At 36.8% G+C, this 15,628-nt stretch overlaps 1 protein-coding gene across 3 annotated transcripts in view; it reads left to right on the top strand.

The window, feature by feature from the left end:
- Window positions 1–15,628, top strand: part of mtus2b (microtubule associated tumor suppressor candidate 2b) — a 64,481-nt gene that overhangs the window by 15,364 nt on the left and 33,489 nt on the right. For all 3 annotated transcript variants that reach the window (XR_007925254.1, XM_051863884.1, XM_051863885.1), the window contains exons 2-4: window positions 3,542–5,611; window positions 6,449–6,659; window positions 7,746–7,949. Coding sequence is in view for 2 of the 3 variants with exons in the window: in XM_051863884.1 (XP_051719844.1) it covers window positions 3,716–5,611; window positions 6,449–6,659; window positions 7,746–7,949 (2,311 nt within the window). In the remaining variant the exon portion in view is untranslated. The remainder of the gene's footprint in view (window positions 1–3,541; window positions 5,612–6,448; window positions 6,660–7,745; window positions 7,950–15,628) is intronic.

Below are 15,628 nucleotides of genomic sequence, written 5' to 3'. Positions count from 1 at the left end.
ATGTGTTGGATTTACTTAAAATACATATGCACCATTTTTGCATCACACTTTTTAAGTAAATCCAACTTGAAGCAAATTTATGTAAAACTAACAAGAAATCCTTTGTTATAGGTACTTAAATATATTTGTTTACTCAACATTCTTTACTTAAAAACACAAGTTGAATTTACCAAGTAATAGCAAGTTGTGTTAACTTAACATTTAAGCTAATTTACATTAAAAAAAAGACAGTCAATTGAGTTGAACAAACTTAAAATTTTAATTAATTTTAATCTTGAGCTATTGAATAAAACTTGCTGTACTGTCTTAAAATAAGCACAAAGCAAACAATAAACACAAAACAGCATTTTACTTCATTTTTGGACAGCATTTCAACAAAAAGTTTTCACACAATTAGTACAATTAGTCAAATCAGTACAAAAATAAAGCATTTTAGGTTTTCTGACAGAGATTGCAATACTACTCTGGAAACAGCAACTTAAATAGTCTAAAACCAAAAATCATGACTGTAGTACTTCTGAAAAAAGTGATAATTTGACCAAAAGAAAGTTAGTCTCTAAAGGATTGTCCATGAAGCCACCTCTGTGATAATCCTCAGTGTGTGTGCTGTTCCAGTTCCTTTAGGTCACCATGGCTATCCTAAAGAAAAGCATAGCAAATGTGTATTTACTTACAACATTATGTGGTAGTTTCAGATTGTTTTACAGTGGGGAAAAATATAATGTATTTATATAACACAAAATGAGATAGAATGTTTTGAAATAACAAGAAATCACCTTTATATTTAAATAAAATAAATGTTAGTTTATCGTTTCATTTCGGTTTTATTTTATTTTACTCTAAACAACTGTCACGGGTCGTTGCAGGCAAACAGACGAAGATGAAGAAGTTGCCAACACATAGCTTTAATAACAATAATCCAAATGACAGGCAAACAGGATACAACACACTTAACTTAGGGGCTGTTTACACAACACCGTTTTCAACAAAAAAAGCCATTATGGCTGTTCATTTACACAACAGTGTTTTGGTGGCCTGAAAACAAACTTTTAAAAATGGGTTTCAAAAAGTTTTTGAAAACGATACAATTGTCATCTCCGTATAAACTGCAAAAACACGAATCTGTGAAAACAGTGATAGCACGCACATGCATATTACGTGTTTAGTCTATCCACCTTACTTTTCAACGCAAAGGTAAGGTGTTTTGTGCGAGTGCTCCATAAAAGAATGCGTATGTGCAGGCGAGTAGTTTCTTTTCAAAGTGACATTGCCAACTACTTGTCTGGCATACATAATACAGTTTTTTTTTTTTTTTTTTTTTTTTTTTTTTTTGTGAACCCGTGTGAATGGGGATAGTTTTATTAACACTGTCATCTGTAGAAAGAAGTTTTTAGTACATCGTTGTCGTGTAAATATACCCTTAAACGTGACCGGACAAACACTGAGTGAACAAGAGCAACTTAAATATGTAATGGTGATGAACTAAATGATGAATTGTCCATGGTAACAGATGAGTGGTGAGAAACTAAGACAAAGGAGACGTGACGGATGAAAACAAACTAAAAAGTCTGTGAAAACTGAACATAACTGTGACAACAACAGGCTAGTAGGACTGTAAAATGTATTAATGTGATTTATGCTAATTTTCAAATAGGTTGTTTTGCTATTAAATGTGTTCTTTTCTTCTCAAATGTGTGTAGGATAATACAAATATATGGAAAATTAGGGGGGGGAAAAAGTGTATAACAGTTACTGTATAGGGCTTATGTCTCTCTTAGTTCATGAAGCTCTCTCCTAACAAGCTGATGATCTGAATCAGGGGTGTTAAATAAGGGAGGCATGCAAAAATGTGCAGAGCAGGGGGTCCCCAAGACCAGGTTTAAATACTACTGCCTTATGTATAGCATTCAATGTATTCCAGACACTCACCTGGTAATGCCTGATGAGATTATCAGCATTGTCAGAGATGTACATCATTAAACACTGAATCAACTTCTCTGTGTATTTCCGCAGATAGCATTGGACTGAAAAGTACATGAAACAAAAAAGTTGATTTTCATGGTCCTTACACATCTTAACTGACTGAGAAAAATATGATGCCTTTAAAAGCAGACAAATCACCCAAAATGCAGAAAATATGCCAGGTTCACCTTTTATTTTGGCAAAGCCAATTTGTCAAAAACAATTAATAGTCAAGTGTGAAATTAACAAAATTGTATACCTCCAAAAACAGGATGCACCATATCCTTCTATTGTTGCACCACAAATGTTCGCACTGGAAAGACAGATAGAGAAAAACAACAGTATTAAACAACATAAAAAATGATTAGGCTAGCTTTTTCAATTTTTATTATATATTATTTTTGGAGCTGTGTGAAAACTCAATGCATTAATGCATATGCATTAGTGCAAACTCGATACGTTTACCTTAAGCAGTCTTCGTGAATACAAACACTGCATAAGCACTCAATATGTTCGAATGAAGCACGCACATTTATAAATATATATAACGTTGTATAATCGCATGCAAACCGGTTTCCTGATTCACGTGCAAAACTCGATATAGAAATTTGCAAAGTATTCATAAGTAACATGTTTCTGATTGTTGAATAATTCATATCAATTAAAAATACAAGTTTAATAAATCCCCAGTGACTACAAATGCAATAAACAAGTGGACATTAAACGACACACTTATATTTTATTTCGTTAATATAAAGCGACGCTTTAGCTTACCTCCTTTCACCATCATCACCACATTGCGCTTCAGAAAACGTTGCATTGTGCTTCCAGTTTATGAACACACCCCACTAACACAATAAATGAGTGTTAATGAATGTTAAAAAAAGTCAAAATCTAATGTTTTACTTTGTTAATATAAAGCTAAGCTTTAGCTTACCTCTTATCTCCGTCTTCACCACATCGAACTTCAGAAAATGTTGTGTTGCGCTTCCGGTTAAGGAATACACCCCACTAACACAATAAACGAGTGTTTATGAATGTTTAAATAGTCAAACTCTAATATTTTATTTAGTTTTCTTTAAAGACAGTTTACCTGACAGAGTACTCGCTGTCTTCACCACATCACGCTTCAAAATGGCTCCAGCTTCGCTCATTGGCTGGATAGAATATTTCCATGTCACGCAGCTCACAAATACTTAAAATTTTATGTTATGTTTACTTAATTTTAACCTAGTTTTAATGCTAGTTGATGTTACTTACGTTTTTTCATTTACTTTACGAATACACTTATGTTCACCTTTTAATTTACATTTTTGTGTTGCATACACTAGAAAATGTTAAGTAGAGCTTGAAATGTTATGAATATATATTTTTTTGAGTTTATTCTATTTATCTTGATAAGTAATAGATGTTGAGCCAACGAATCACTTTTTACAGTGTACTACTAAATCTGTTTTTGGCTTTAAAAAAATAATATTGAATATCATCATAAAGAAAAAAATCTAGATTATTTCTTGTAGTTCTGTTGTAGGTTTTGTGTCAAGACATTTCTAAATCTGTTATTTACCTCCCTTGACAGGTTGAAGACAACCCCTGATGTCATCTACTCAAAATTAGTATCTCAACCAACAGTGAGAAAGATGCTAATACTTACTTTAGCTTTAAGTTTGAAAGCAGAGAGAGCTCCAGACCTCAAGGGAGGACCAACAAGACTCTACATGAAAGCCTGAGAACACATGAGCCTTCAGGAAACATGAGTGTGAATGATGAACACACCAGACCCTTCGGGACCAGCACTGAAGATGGCTGTAAGGAAATCAGGAATAACAACAACAGGCATGCTGAGCATTCCCTGGATGGAGATGCCAATGCTAATGAAATCCAAAGGGGAGATGGAGAAACAACTTTGGAGGCAACTGATGCCCTGTCCTCTGTGGTATCTCACACTGAGGAACAGGTGAAAATGATTATCCAGGCCACAGATTCTCCGTGTGATGACCCGGAACTGGCTGAGTTTGAGATGCTGGAAAGTCAAGAACTAGAGGATGAGGAAGAGAACAATGTTCCTAAAGGTTACACAAAAGGGGTTCTATCCACCGATATGAAGAACACTGAAGCAAAATCTCAGAAGTATAACAAAAGTTTTTCCCAGTTTACTTCAAAAGAGCAAGAGTCTACTGTTTGTCCTCAGTCCACTAGCAAAGAAATGGTGATCAGCATAGCCAGGACTGACTTTAGCTCTGAAAATGATGTTTTTGTTTCTTGCCTTTCCGCAATGTCTAGTCTTGGAGGAAGTCTTGCTAGTGCCCTGGACCATGCTGGTCGAACCCACAGCTCTGATTCGTGGCATGCTCCCTCAGAGCCATACCGAACTCTCTCTGAGGACCTTTCCCTTGTCTCACAGTACTGTTTGACAATTTCAGATAAAAGCCAGAGCTCCCTACATACTGAGGGCACGCATCATCAAGCAGGAAAAAGTACAACGCACATCGGCAGCGTCAATCTCAATCTTAACTCTACCGCATTGCCTGAGGAACCTCTTATAGAAGCACAAGAAAACCAACAAGCTACAGACTTTCTAATATCTGAGAGCTCAGGTCAACTGACAAATGGCATGAGTGAATGTAGCATTGCAAGGATTACAAAGGTCCCTAATGAATCAGGAAGTGCCAGTCAGGATGATCTCAGAGAACCTGGAATTCATGTAAAGGAGAACCTTGCAAAAGACGAAAAGTCTCCAAATTTGAAAACAGTATCAACTGACAAGAAATGTTGCCACCCTTTTGTCTCAGACAACACTCAGTCTACTTCACAAAACAGAAGGTCCTCCAGTGATTCCACCTTTGATATAAAGAATAAACTCAAATCCCAGGATGAGGAATCTCCTGAAATTGCTATTAAAACCTCGAAACTAACCTCAAAGGGTGCACCTGTCCATTCTGATTGTTCTGAACCCCAACCGTACAAGAAGCAAGCATCTTTTGAAAAGACCCGAAGATCTAGTTCATCGAGTTTGGAAAGGCGAAGACCTTGGGGCAGCCCGTCTCGCTCTGAGACCCCTCCATCCCTTAAAACCACCTGTTCACCTCGGAAACAGCCACCTTCATCACCAGCCAAATATATTAGCACAAGAGAAGCAAGCCAGGAACAGAGTGAAACCTTACAGAGGGTAAACACTGGTTTGAGGCAACCGAGTAAAAGCTTTCTAAGTAGTAGTAGCAGTCTCCCAAAACCTGTCGTTCCTCAACAACCCTCTAGAGCAGAGCCTGAATCTAAAAAGTCTTCTCCACCTCAGAAGCCCAAAAATGTTCGGCCAAAAATCATAACCTATGTCCGCAAGAGCCCTCAAGCAAAACCAATGTCTGAAGGTCCCTATGAAGTATCGACACTGCCTCCGAGACTTACACCCTACAGTAGCTCACCAACCTCAAAAGAGCCCAAAGCCGAGGGGTTCAGAGGTTCGCCTGTGCTCAGCTCCTCTAATATCCTTTATGACAAGTATCGCCAGGAGGTACAGAGGTCAGGGTACTACTCCCCTCCAGGACTGATGGCATCTGGGATCAGGACACTCAGCCACACTGTCCCCCATAAATTGGTGGGCAAATCAGAGAGTTTCCATGGAGAGCTGCCAGATCAATACTTACATGAGGTGGGACTTCTCAGGCTATGTTCACACTGTCAGTCCAAATCTGATTATTTCTGTATCTAATTGGATTCTGACCTAAATTATTGATTGTCCACACTATATATCACAACTTTTCTGATTTGCGCGTCCCATGGCAGTCTTGTGTTTTCCGGAATATCTGCATTGGTTTCTATGGCAATGTCGTAGCGTTAGTAGGCATACTCAAAAAATAACAACAGCAATATGGAGGGGTTTGCAATACAGATCTTATGAGAGTCTTATTTACAACATGACAATGTGTAACCGCCATGCTAGACTAATACGTCTTCTGAGGCAGCAGCAGAAACATAGGAGGCCTCTTTATTCCATATTCCAAAATTCAACATGTCTACATTATATTGTCATTTTCGACCGTCGCACTTTGCAACAATACAACCTTGTTTCTGCAGCGACATGTTTACGTTTTACGTGCCATGAGAAAGTGACATGACCACACAAAATACAATCAGAGCGGTCAGAATGAAACGGTTCTCCAGAACTGATTTTGAACTATATGAATGTAGCTAAAAATGGATTCGTTAAAATCACATTTCATGTGATTTTTTTTTTTTTTTTTTTTTTTTTTTTTTTTTTTTTTGCTGTTTACACTTGCTAAATCTGATCGGAATCCAATCAGATATACACAAAAATCGGTTTGGACTGACAGTCTGAACAAGGCTTCAGATGCTAACACAGCACTGCTGAAAAAAATCTGTTGTGCTTGTGAAAGCATGAGCAGTAAGCATAATTTATTGATACTCTCAACTGCTTCAGTAAATTTGTGATAACAAAGACATCAAAAGATGCTTCTTACTGTTCCAGGTTGGTAGAGCGGTTCAGCTAAATACCCATGATGCCGCTGCTTCCGTTTTCCGCTTTCCCAGAGCATTAAGGCCTCAGCTTGGTCTTGGAGCCGTCACCAGACAGCCTGCTACTAAGAACAGGACTGTATTATCAGGTCAAAGGTCGGCATCACCCCTCAGTTATACTGCTCCAGCTGCTCAGGCCCCAAGTAGTCACCAAGAACCTGTGGGTCAGTAGGCACTAAAACTCTCAAAGTCAGGTCCCCAGTTGTCAGTTGACTTTGTTTAGAATGTGATATGTTTAATTAAACAGTATTAATTTGTATTAGACATTTGCTTAAAATATAGCTCATAAAGCTAGACACGAATTTAAAGGATTATCTACACAGCTCTATACTGCCAATACTCAGAATCAGACCCGTTTCATATCGTAATGCCCACACACAGACATTCAATCAGCTGAGTTTATGAAGTGCAGGCATTTTAGTTCTGGAATTAATTTTTGTAGGAGTTATCATTTCTCTTTGAAATGTAGAATTCATGACAGCAAGGACTGCTGAGATACCTTAACATACACTTTTATTTTTGTTATATCTTCAAATATCTCTTAGGAGATTGACAACTGTGACTTTTGGGAAAACATTCGGAATTTACTTTTCTCACTTTTAAACAGTATGTGACTTTTTTAAATGTGATCTTAAATTTAGTCTCTCCTTAAATATTACCATGTCTTGGAAAATGAGGAAATTAATAAATCAGCCATTGTGAATCCTTAATCTAGCAAAAACTGTACTTTTTATTGGTTATATTATTGATGAGCTGTATCCATACAAACTTCATGCATCTATCCATAACAGATCTTTTATTAATTCTCAGTAAATATGGGGATCTTTAGAGGTGTTTTCTTAAGCATTAAAGCATATACCTCTCTATATGACATTTATATATTTACCATGTTTTTACCAAGTCTGTCATCATTTTCTTGCTTGTATTTTATTTCTGTGTTTTCTATGTGCAACTCAAAAAAAGATATTTTGGAGAATGTCCAAGTTGCTGCAAAGATAGTACTTGTTCTCAATATTCCAAGTCTTTTGTGTAAGGAATTGTGAGAACTAGTGAAATTTGTATACAATCACTGGTATTTATTTCATCACATTGGTATCATGATTTAAACAAATTAGGTCAAGATTATATTTTCATTTATTTATTATAGATTGTAGAAAGGAATACCAAGCCAAGCTATGTATTAATGAACTAGTGATATTTGTTTGATGGTACAAATCTAAAGGGACTAATGTTTGTCAACTGTTTTACAGTGGATCAGAAAAGACTAGCATTGGGTGTGGCCCCCAAATTTATGCTCCCCAAACCGGGTCAATCTGGACTGCGTCCTCCCGGCTTCTCCCATCTTCCTCCTGCTCGACTGGCTGCCTTTGGCTTCGTCCGCAGTGCTAGTGTGTCATCTGTATCCAGCAACCAATCAAATGACAGCACACACAGTGACCCCTGCAGATCCAGCCGTGAGTGTTACAACTCTTCCTGTCATAAACCTGCTGTTTACACACTTCCCATGCTGGAGTACACAGATGTCTGGGTTCAACAGATTTCTTAGCTGCTTCTAGTTGGGATGTTTATAGTACCTTCAAGCTCTTGTTAATGGTGTCTTGTAAAAGTTAATGTTTAGAGTGTCAGTCTAAATTCTCAAAAGTGTAAGGAAATGCCACAGCGGCCCATTCTTAGACCACATACTTTAGTACTGGTATTTTGTCAGGATTAGTCTCGACCTTGTGGATTATCCAACTCTTCCTGTCATAAGCCTTATTACCAGCAGATACAAAGTACAATCAATGTTTTTTAACACCCTGCTGGTTGCACTGTGTCCGTGCAAGATGAGAATGTGTAGAGCAGTCCCAGTATTTTGAAGTGTCCCTATTATGCTTTTTCAGATAGTACCTTTCATGTAGTGCCTTTCAATATAGCTGTCTGTGAATGTAAAAGGTCTGAAAAGTTTCAAAGATCAAAGTGCTCAACAAATGGAGTTATTGTCTACCAAAAGAAAGATCTGATTCTGAACTGCCTGAAACAAGTCATCAGTAATTACAGCCTTACTTCTGGCCTGAACCTATGTAGGTTTGTAACAAATTTGCATAATGCCAGCCTATGATATTCATTTGCTACCTGTGAACAATGTCTACTTTGACCCTCCCTCAAACACTGTAGTTACACTATATTGCCAAAAGTTTTGGAACGCCTGCCTTTACGTGCACATGAACTTTAATAACATCCCATTCTTAATCCGTAGGGTTTAATATGGAGTTGGCCCACCCTTTGCAGCTATAACAGCCTCAACTATTCTGGGAAGGCTTTCCACAAGGTTTAGGAGTGTGTTTATGGAAATTTTTGACCATTCTTCTAGAAGCGCATTTGTGAGGCCAGGCAGTGATGTTAGACGAGAAGGCCTGGCTCGCAGTCTCCTCTAATTCATCCCAAAGGTGTTCTATCAGGTTGAGGTCAGGACTCTGTGCAGGCCAGTCAAGTTCCTCCACACCAAACTCACTCATCCATGTCTTTATGGACCTTGCTTTGTGCACTGGTGTGCATTCATGTTGGAACAGGAAGGGGCCATCCCCAAACTGTTCCCACAGAGTTGGGAGCATGAAATTGTCCAAAATGTCTTGGTATGCTGAAGCATTAAGAGTTCCTTTCACTGGAACTAAGGGGCCAAGCCCAAGCCCTGAAAAACAACCCCACAGTGTAAATTCCCCCTCCACCAAACTTTACACTTGGCACAATGCAGTCAGGCAAGTACTGTTCTCCTGGCAACCGCCAAACCCAGACTCATCGATCGGATTGCCAGACAGAGAAGCGTGATTCGTCATTCCAGAGAATACGTCTCCACTGCTCTAGAGTCCAGTGGTGGCGTGCTTGACACCATTACATCCGACGCTTTGCATTGCACTTAGTGATGTAAGGCTTGGATGCAGCTGCTCGGCCATGGAAACCCATTCCATGAAGCTCTCTATGCACTGTTCTTGAGCTAATCTGAAGGCCACACAAAGTTTGGAGGTCTGTAGCTATTGACTCTGCAGAAAGTTGGCGACTTCTTCTCAGCATTTGTGACACCGCTCTGTGATTTTACGTGGCCTACCACTTTGTGGCTGAATTGCTTTTGTTCCCAATTGCTTCCACTTTGATATAATACCACTGACAGTTGACCGTGGAATACTTAGTAGTGAGGAAATTTCATGAATGGACTTATTGCACAGGTGGCAACCTATCACGGTACCACGCTTGAATTCACTGAGTTCCTGAGAGCGACCCATTTTTTCACAAATGTTTGTAGAATCAGTCTGCATGCCTAGGTGCTTGATTTTATACACCTGTGGCCATGGAAGTGATTGGAACACCTGAATTCAATGATTTGGATGGGTGTCCCAATACTTTTGGCAATATAATGTATATCTGAGGCCTGGAAAATTTTTGTTCGTTTTGTCGACATGTTGAGGAGACACTGTTTTCTGGGCTGTGAAACAAATCCACTTTGCAGCACTTCAAAAGGTGAGGAGATGGCCATTATTACTGTTTGTATCACTGTGTATCAAGCAGTGAGGAAGATCTGGAGCTGAAACTCAGCTATGGTAATGGCAATTTGGTTTCTGATGTGCTGTAAGCGGTCAATCAATCACAACAGACTAGGACATCTGACCAATCAGAATCACAACAGACTGGGCCATCTAATAGGAGACCTCCAAAACAAAATTAGGAGCCTTTAAAGTAGCATAATAGGGGCACTTTAAACTGGAAGTCTATAATCATTCTGAAATATCATCTATGATATTAGATCATCATATAATTGTAATTTTATTGTTAAGAAGACTACCTGTCATAAGGCATAAGAGTGAATGTGAAAATGTGAGGAAGGTTGTTATATTACTTGTTGCAGTGCTCAGTGCATTTTTATGAAGTTGAAGAAATATAGAGAACAGTGTTTTTTGTTTTATAATTGTATTTACCTTTGATATTGGTTTCTGTGCTGTGGTGGGCTGAGGTATGAGAAGGGATGAATATAGACATTGATTTATTTTTTGTGAAGAAGAGAGACATGTGAGCGAGACAAAGAGCACCGCTGCAGAAATCTGCCTGCACATACAGTAGATATACTATTATTAGTTATTTTAGTTACACTTAATTTTAAGGTGATGTTGTTACTGTGTAATTATAAAAATAAGTACTGCGTAATATTAATTACATGTACTTACTATGAGGTTAAAGTTTTGGCTTAGGATACTTGTAATTATGCGTAATTTACTGTTATTACTATAGTAAGTACATGCAACATGTAACTATGACACTTTAAAATAAAGTGTTACCATTATTTTATATTATATTTCATCTTTGGTAATTATTAGTTAAGATAATGGCAACTGTAAAATTTTAATATTAATTTTTTTTATAGGATTAACCCCCCTGGAACTTGCTTATGTAACTGTATCTCTATATCCAATCTAGAAACCATCTATAGGCAAAAATTGAGTCAATAAACACCTCTCTATTCTTTTGATGTTTTCATTTTATTGAATGACCCTGAACAGATGACGTGAAGCCATTTTGGTCACATTTTATATTATGTGTCTTTAACTACTATGTACTTAAAAAAAAATAATAGATACAATGTACTTATTGTGTGCATGTTGTATTGCAAAACACTTGTGCTGCTATTGAGTTGGGATATTAGGCACAGTTTTGTTGATATTGTTAGGTTTAGGGGTGGTTTAAGAGGTAAAAATGTAACACTTTAATTATAAATGTAATTACAGAAATTAATTAGCTGTAATTGAATGTAGGTATTTTTTAAAAATATAAGTAAAATGTAAAAATGTGTGTACACAATAAGTGCATTGATTATAATGATTCAAGTACATAGTAGTTAAAGACACTAATCTAAAAAAAGAAATGACATATTTGACCACTATATGAGTCAATATTATCAATCTATATTATCAGAATAATGTGACTCAGATATATATTATGAAAAATGAAATATGTAGTCTACTTCCTTATTCTCAGTAACTGATTGCTACTTGGTAAATCTGCAATAGTTTTTTGGGTGACTGAAGGCTGTTTCACGCCTTGAGCATGAGCTTGCAGACTTCAAAGCATCATGTGCTTCCTCCTTAATTTTCACACAAGCTGCTGTTTTCCTGACATTTTCTTTTCCACATTTTTCAGGAAACTACCAGACTTTTCAAAACATAACTTGTGCATCCAATTATAATATATATTTTTTTATATTGTAATTAGGGCTGTCAAGCGATTTAAAATTTTTAATCTAATTAATTAAACGCACATCAAATTTGGCTGAGAAATTACCATTATTGTGTTAGATGAGAAAAGCATCAAAGAGAAATTACGAAAATTAGCTTTAGAAAGAAATATTATATTTGTTTCAACATAGAATGTATTACACATAAACTTGGCTACAACGGCCATAAGGCCATGATGGTGAGTAAATATGTATGTAATATTGTAATATTTTTCCCTTCACAAGCAAGGTTTTGACTAGTGACTACCTCAGGACAGTTGATGAAAATACTTGTTGTGTATTATAAAATTCTTTTTAAAAGGCCACAGGATGAACAGTTTTTAACAATTGGCTTTTTTCTTAAAGATTCAGTTTTTCACACAGAATATCCCATTTGCACTCCAAGGGTTAGCTGTCTCGCGTGTTTTTGTAGAGCGCCTGGCTTATGTTTTCATTGGCCAGGCGTTGTTGTGTTGTCGTGTTATATGTAGCACACGGTTTGTGTTTTCCACCGGCCGCATGCTTTCATGTCTTGTTCAATGTAGCACATGGCTCAACCACCTCCAAATGCGGTTTGAATCAGATTTGAAAAAAAAAAAAAAAAAAAAAAATCAGATTTCTTTTTTTTTTTTTTTTTTTTTGCCGTCCAGACTTTCAAAAACCCATCTGGATAAAGGGTACGTTTACACGACAATGATGTACTAAAAACTGAAATGAGCTTGGTATCGTTGGTATCGTTTTCAAAAACGTACACTTTGAAACGCATTTTCAAAAGTTTGCATTTTCAGGCCCTCAAAATGTTAAAATGTAAATGAACAAACAAAATGCATAAACAGTTTTGCGTTTTTAGTTGAAAATGGTATCGTGTAAACAGGCCCCAAAATCTGAATATGCAAAAAAATCCAATTTTTGCTGGCAGTCTGAACAAAGCCTGTGTTCTTAGTCCTGTGCCAGTTCGTTTTCAAATTGTGCATCGTGTTTACCTGCTTTGTGTGTTCACTGTTGTGTCCTGCCTAGTCCTGCTGCCGTGTTTTCCGTGAATACTTTACCCATCAATCGTTTAAAATGCACAACACCGCTGTATGCTGCGTCAAAAGGACATGCACACCCAGATGTAAACAAGCCCAACGTGCACGAGAAGCACATGGCGTAACGAGTGAAGAAGACGCGCTGAAGGAAAGTGCACCTTCACTCTCTGACAGCAGAAGGCGCTGATGGAACAGCAGAAGTGCAGCGGTTACCCCGGAAACCCGTAAACAAAGCAGCTGCTCTACTGAACAGTATTTGAAAAGTTTCAAAAAGCTATTCAGTTTTTTTGTATTCGCAATGTTGTTCATCACAGCACCAAATACTTAATAGACTTAATAGGCTATTTACTTTCAAACGTAAACATTTTTATATTTTAGTCTGGACTACAACATGCCATATAATGATTGCAAATGTTCTGATTATTTGTTATTGTTCAGTAACACTTAGTGACATAAGGCTTCATTAGTTAACATGTTAATTCATTATTACCAAGCTGACAATGAAAAACACTTATTCATTTACATTTATTTAATCCTAGTTGACGTTAATTTCTTAGTTAAAGTTATAACATTATAACAAATAACATTACTAAAATCAAAAGTTGTAACTATTATTTAATGGATCTGAGCTAAAACTAACAATGATCAGTTGTATTTTTTAACTAACATTAACAAAAAAATAATACCTTCTGTAACAAATGTAGCTATTGCTCATTCTTAATGTTAGTTAATGCATTTAAAGCATCTGTTTGAAACTCTTTATTTTTTGTGTATTCCGAAACTGTATTTAAATGTTCAGAGTTCTTTTTGTTATAAGAAAAAGAGTTCTTAAACCTGTTATAGTATGACAACACTTTTTTTGCAACTTATTTCAATATCGTGATAATACCGTATACCATGATAAAAGCTTCAGCAATTATGGCAAAAATTTGATACCGTCACATGCCTAATTGTAATTATCATATTATCGTATTCGTAGTCACAAATATGGTTCAATTTTGCTGCATTTTTGTAGTTATTTACCTATAGGGGCTAATGAATTGGAAATCTTGCACATTCAAAGGACGTAGATACAAATTGAAAATGAGGAACTGAAAACATATTTCAATGGTTCAAAGGTTGGCTGTTTAGCATGGTCACGTTAACCCCTGTTGGTAGATATTGTAACTACACCATATGATAGCAAAAACATATTAACTATTAGACATTCAAAAGACTCTGACAGCCTCGTTGGTATTTCCTTTTCAAACAGTAAGTCAGGCAGGACATATTAAAGGGCTTGTTAAAGTTGGCATGAAATGGAAGTTGTAATCCTTTTTTTTACCCTGCTGTGACATATATAAAATGGCTTCTGGAACAAGAACAAATGTGGGGCAGGAACTGATTTTGTCCATAGGGAACTGATTCAACGGTTTTGCTTTGCTATTGGTGGATCTCATGTAAGTGACAGGTCCCGCCCTCGCGCCAGTAAACACATTATCAGAGAAGAGAAAAGATGAGCTGCAAGAGGGAGGGGAAATTATTTTGATTAAGATTATGAGGGCACATGAATGATAAAAAAAAGACGTGCACATATAAATCATTTATAATAAATACTGCAATATTCCGTAAAAAAACAAGAATTGTCCATTTTGATTTTATGGTGACTGAAAGGCTTGAGTGTCCTCTTATTCATTTATAGACTGTATTCGCTGCAGTCATTCCCTGAAGACTGCAGATAAATGCTGAGTCTATAGCAAATAATGTCGCTAAACTGCTGAGTGTAATGTATGCATTTTCACAGTACAGAGACTCTCTCTCTCTCACTGGGGTTTAGAGTTGTACTGTAAGTACAGTGTGTTTTGTAACCACACCCTTGTTTAGCATCCCATTATGACATCAGCAGACGCCCTGACATGTCTGATGCTATAGTGGGGACACATTTGTCTCTCAGCTCTGACAGCTGAGAGGTCAACAGTGGCGCCTTCCCTTCCCAATTTTATGTCCCCTCTTAAAAACCCAAAGACTTGTCTGTTCGTTATTTAAATCCAGAGACTTGTATGTGCATGTGGCATATTTGTTCAATGCCGTGCTCGGTAGATAAAATATAACGGACAGCTGTCGACCCCTTCCGAGTGTCCACGTCTAGGCCAGTGTCACCACTTTCACTCTTATTTCCTCTCTGGGAAAGTGGAGGCATTAAAGAGGAGTTGGGCTTTAAGGGTTTTACGTCTTACAGTTAAGTCTTCATAATGCAGTATAATTCTTAATCTTCAGGATTCGCTGTAAGTCTGAGGTTTTTTGTGACTCAGTGGAGTTTTAATATCAGATTAACTTTATGAAAGCGGATGATGTTCTTTGTCATCTCAAGTCTGGATCCTGGATTCATTTCCTCTACTAACGGACGAATTTGCCACACATATGTTTTCGTTACTGGGGTATTTCGTACCCCTTTTCACTTTTGTTTTAAAGAGGGACACTGAAAAGCAAGACCTGCGCCCATGTAAGTGTTGTTTGTGATTTATTCATGTGGGGATCTTGTCAATGATTTTATTAGTATTTGAATTATTATTTTAAATTATTGATTATTATTATTGTTGTTGTTGTTTTAATTAAAAGTACATTTTAAAAAAATGTTGAACTTTAAGTAAGGTTATTCCATATGGAAGCTTGTTTCTGCCATGAAATAAAAAATGTGATATAAAGTCAGAATTGAGAGTTATAAAGTCAGAATTTCGAGGTATAAAGTCATAATTTTGAAGTATAAAGTCATAATTGCGAGTTATAAAGGCAGAATTGCGAGTTATAAAGTCAGAATTATGAGTTATAAATTCAGAATTACGAGTTATAAAGTCAGAATTGCGAGTTAAAATGTCAGAATTGCAAGGTA

Source organism: Ctenopharyngodon idella, chromosome 15, assembly GCF_019924925.1.
Source record: "Ctenopharyngodon idella isolate HZGC_01 chromosome 15, HZGC01, whole genome shotgun sequence".
NCBI classification, from domain to species: Eukaryota; Metazoa; Chordata; class Actinopteri; order Cypriniformes; family Xenocyprididae; genus Ctenopharyngodon; species Ctenopharyngodon idella.
This window is presented reverse-complemented; position numbering and strand designations above follow the sequence as displayed.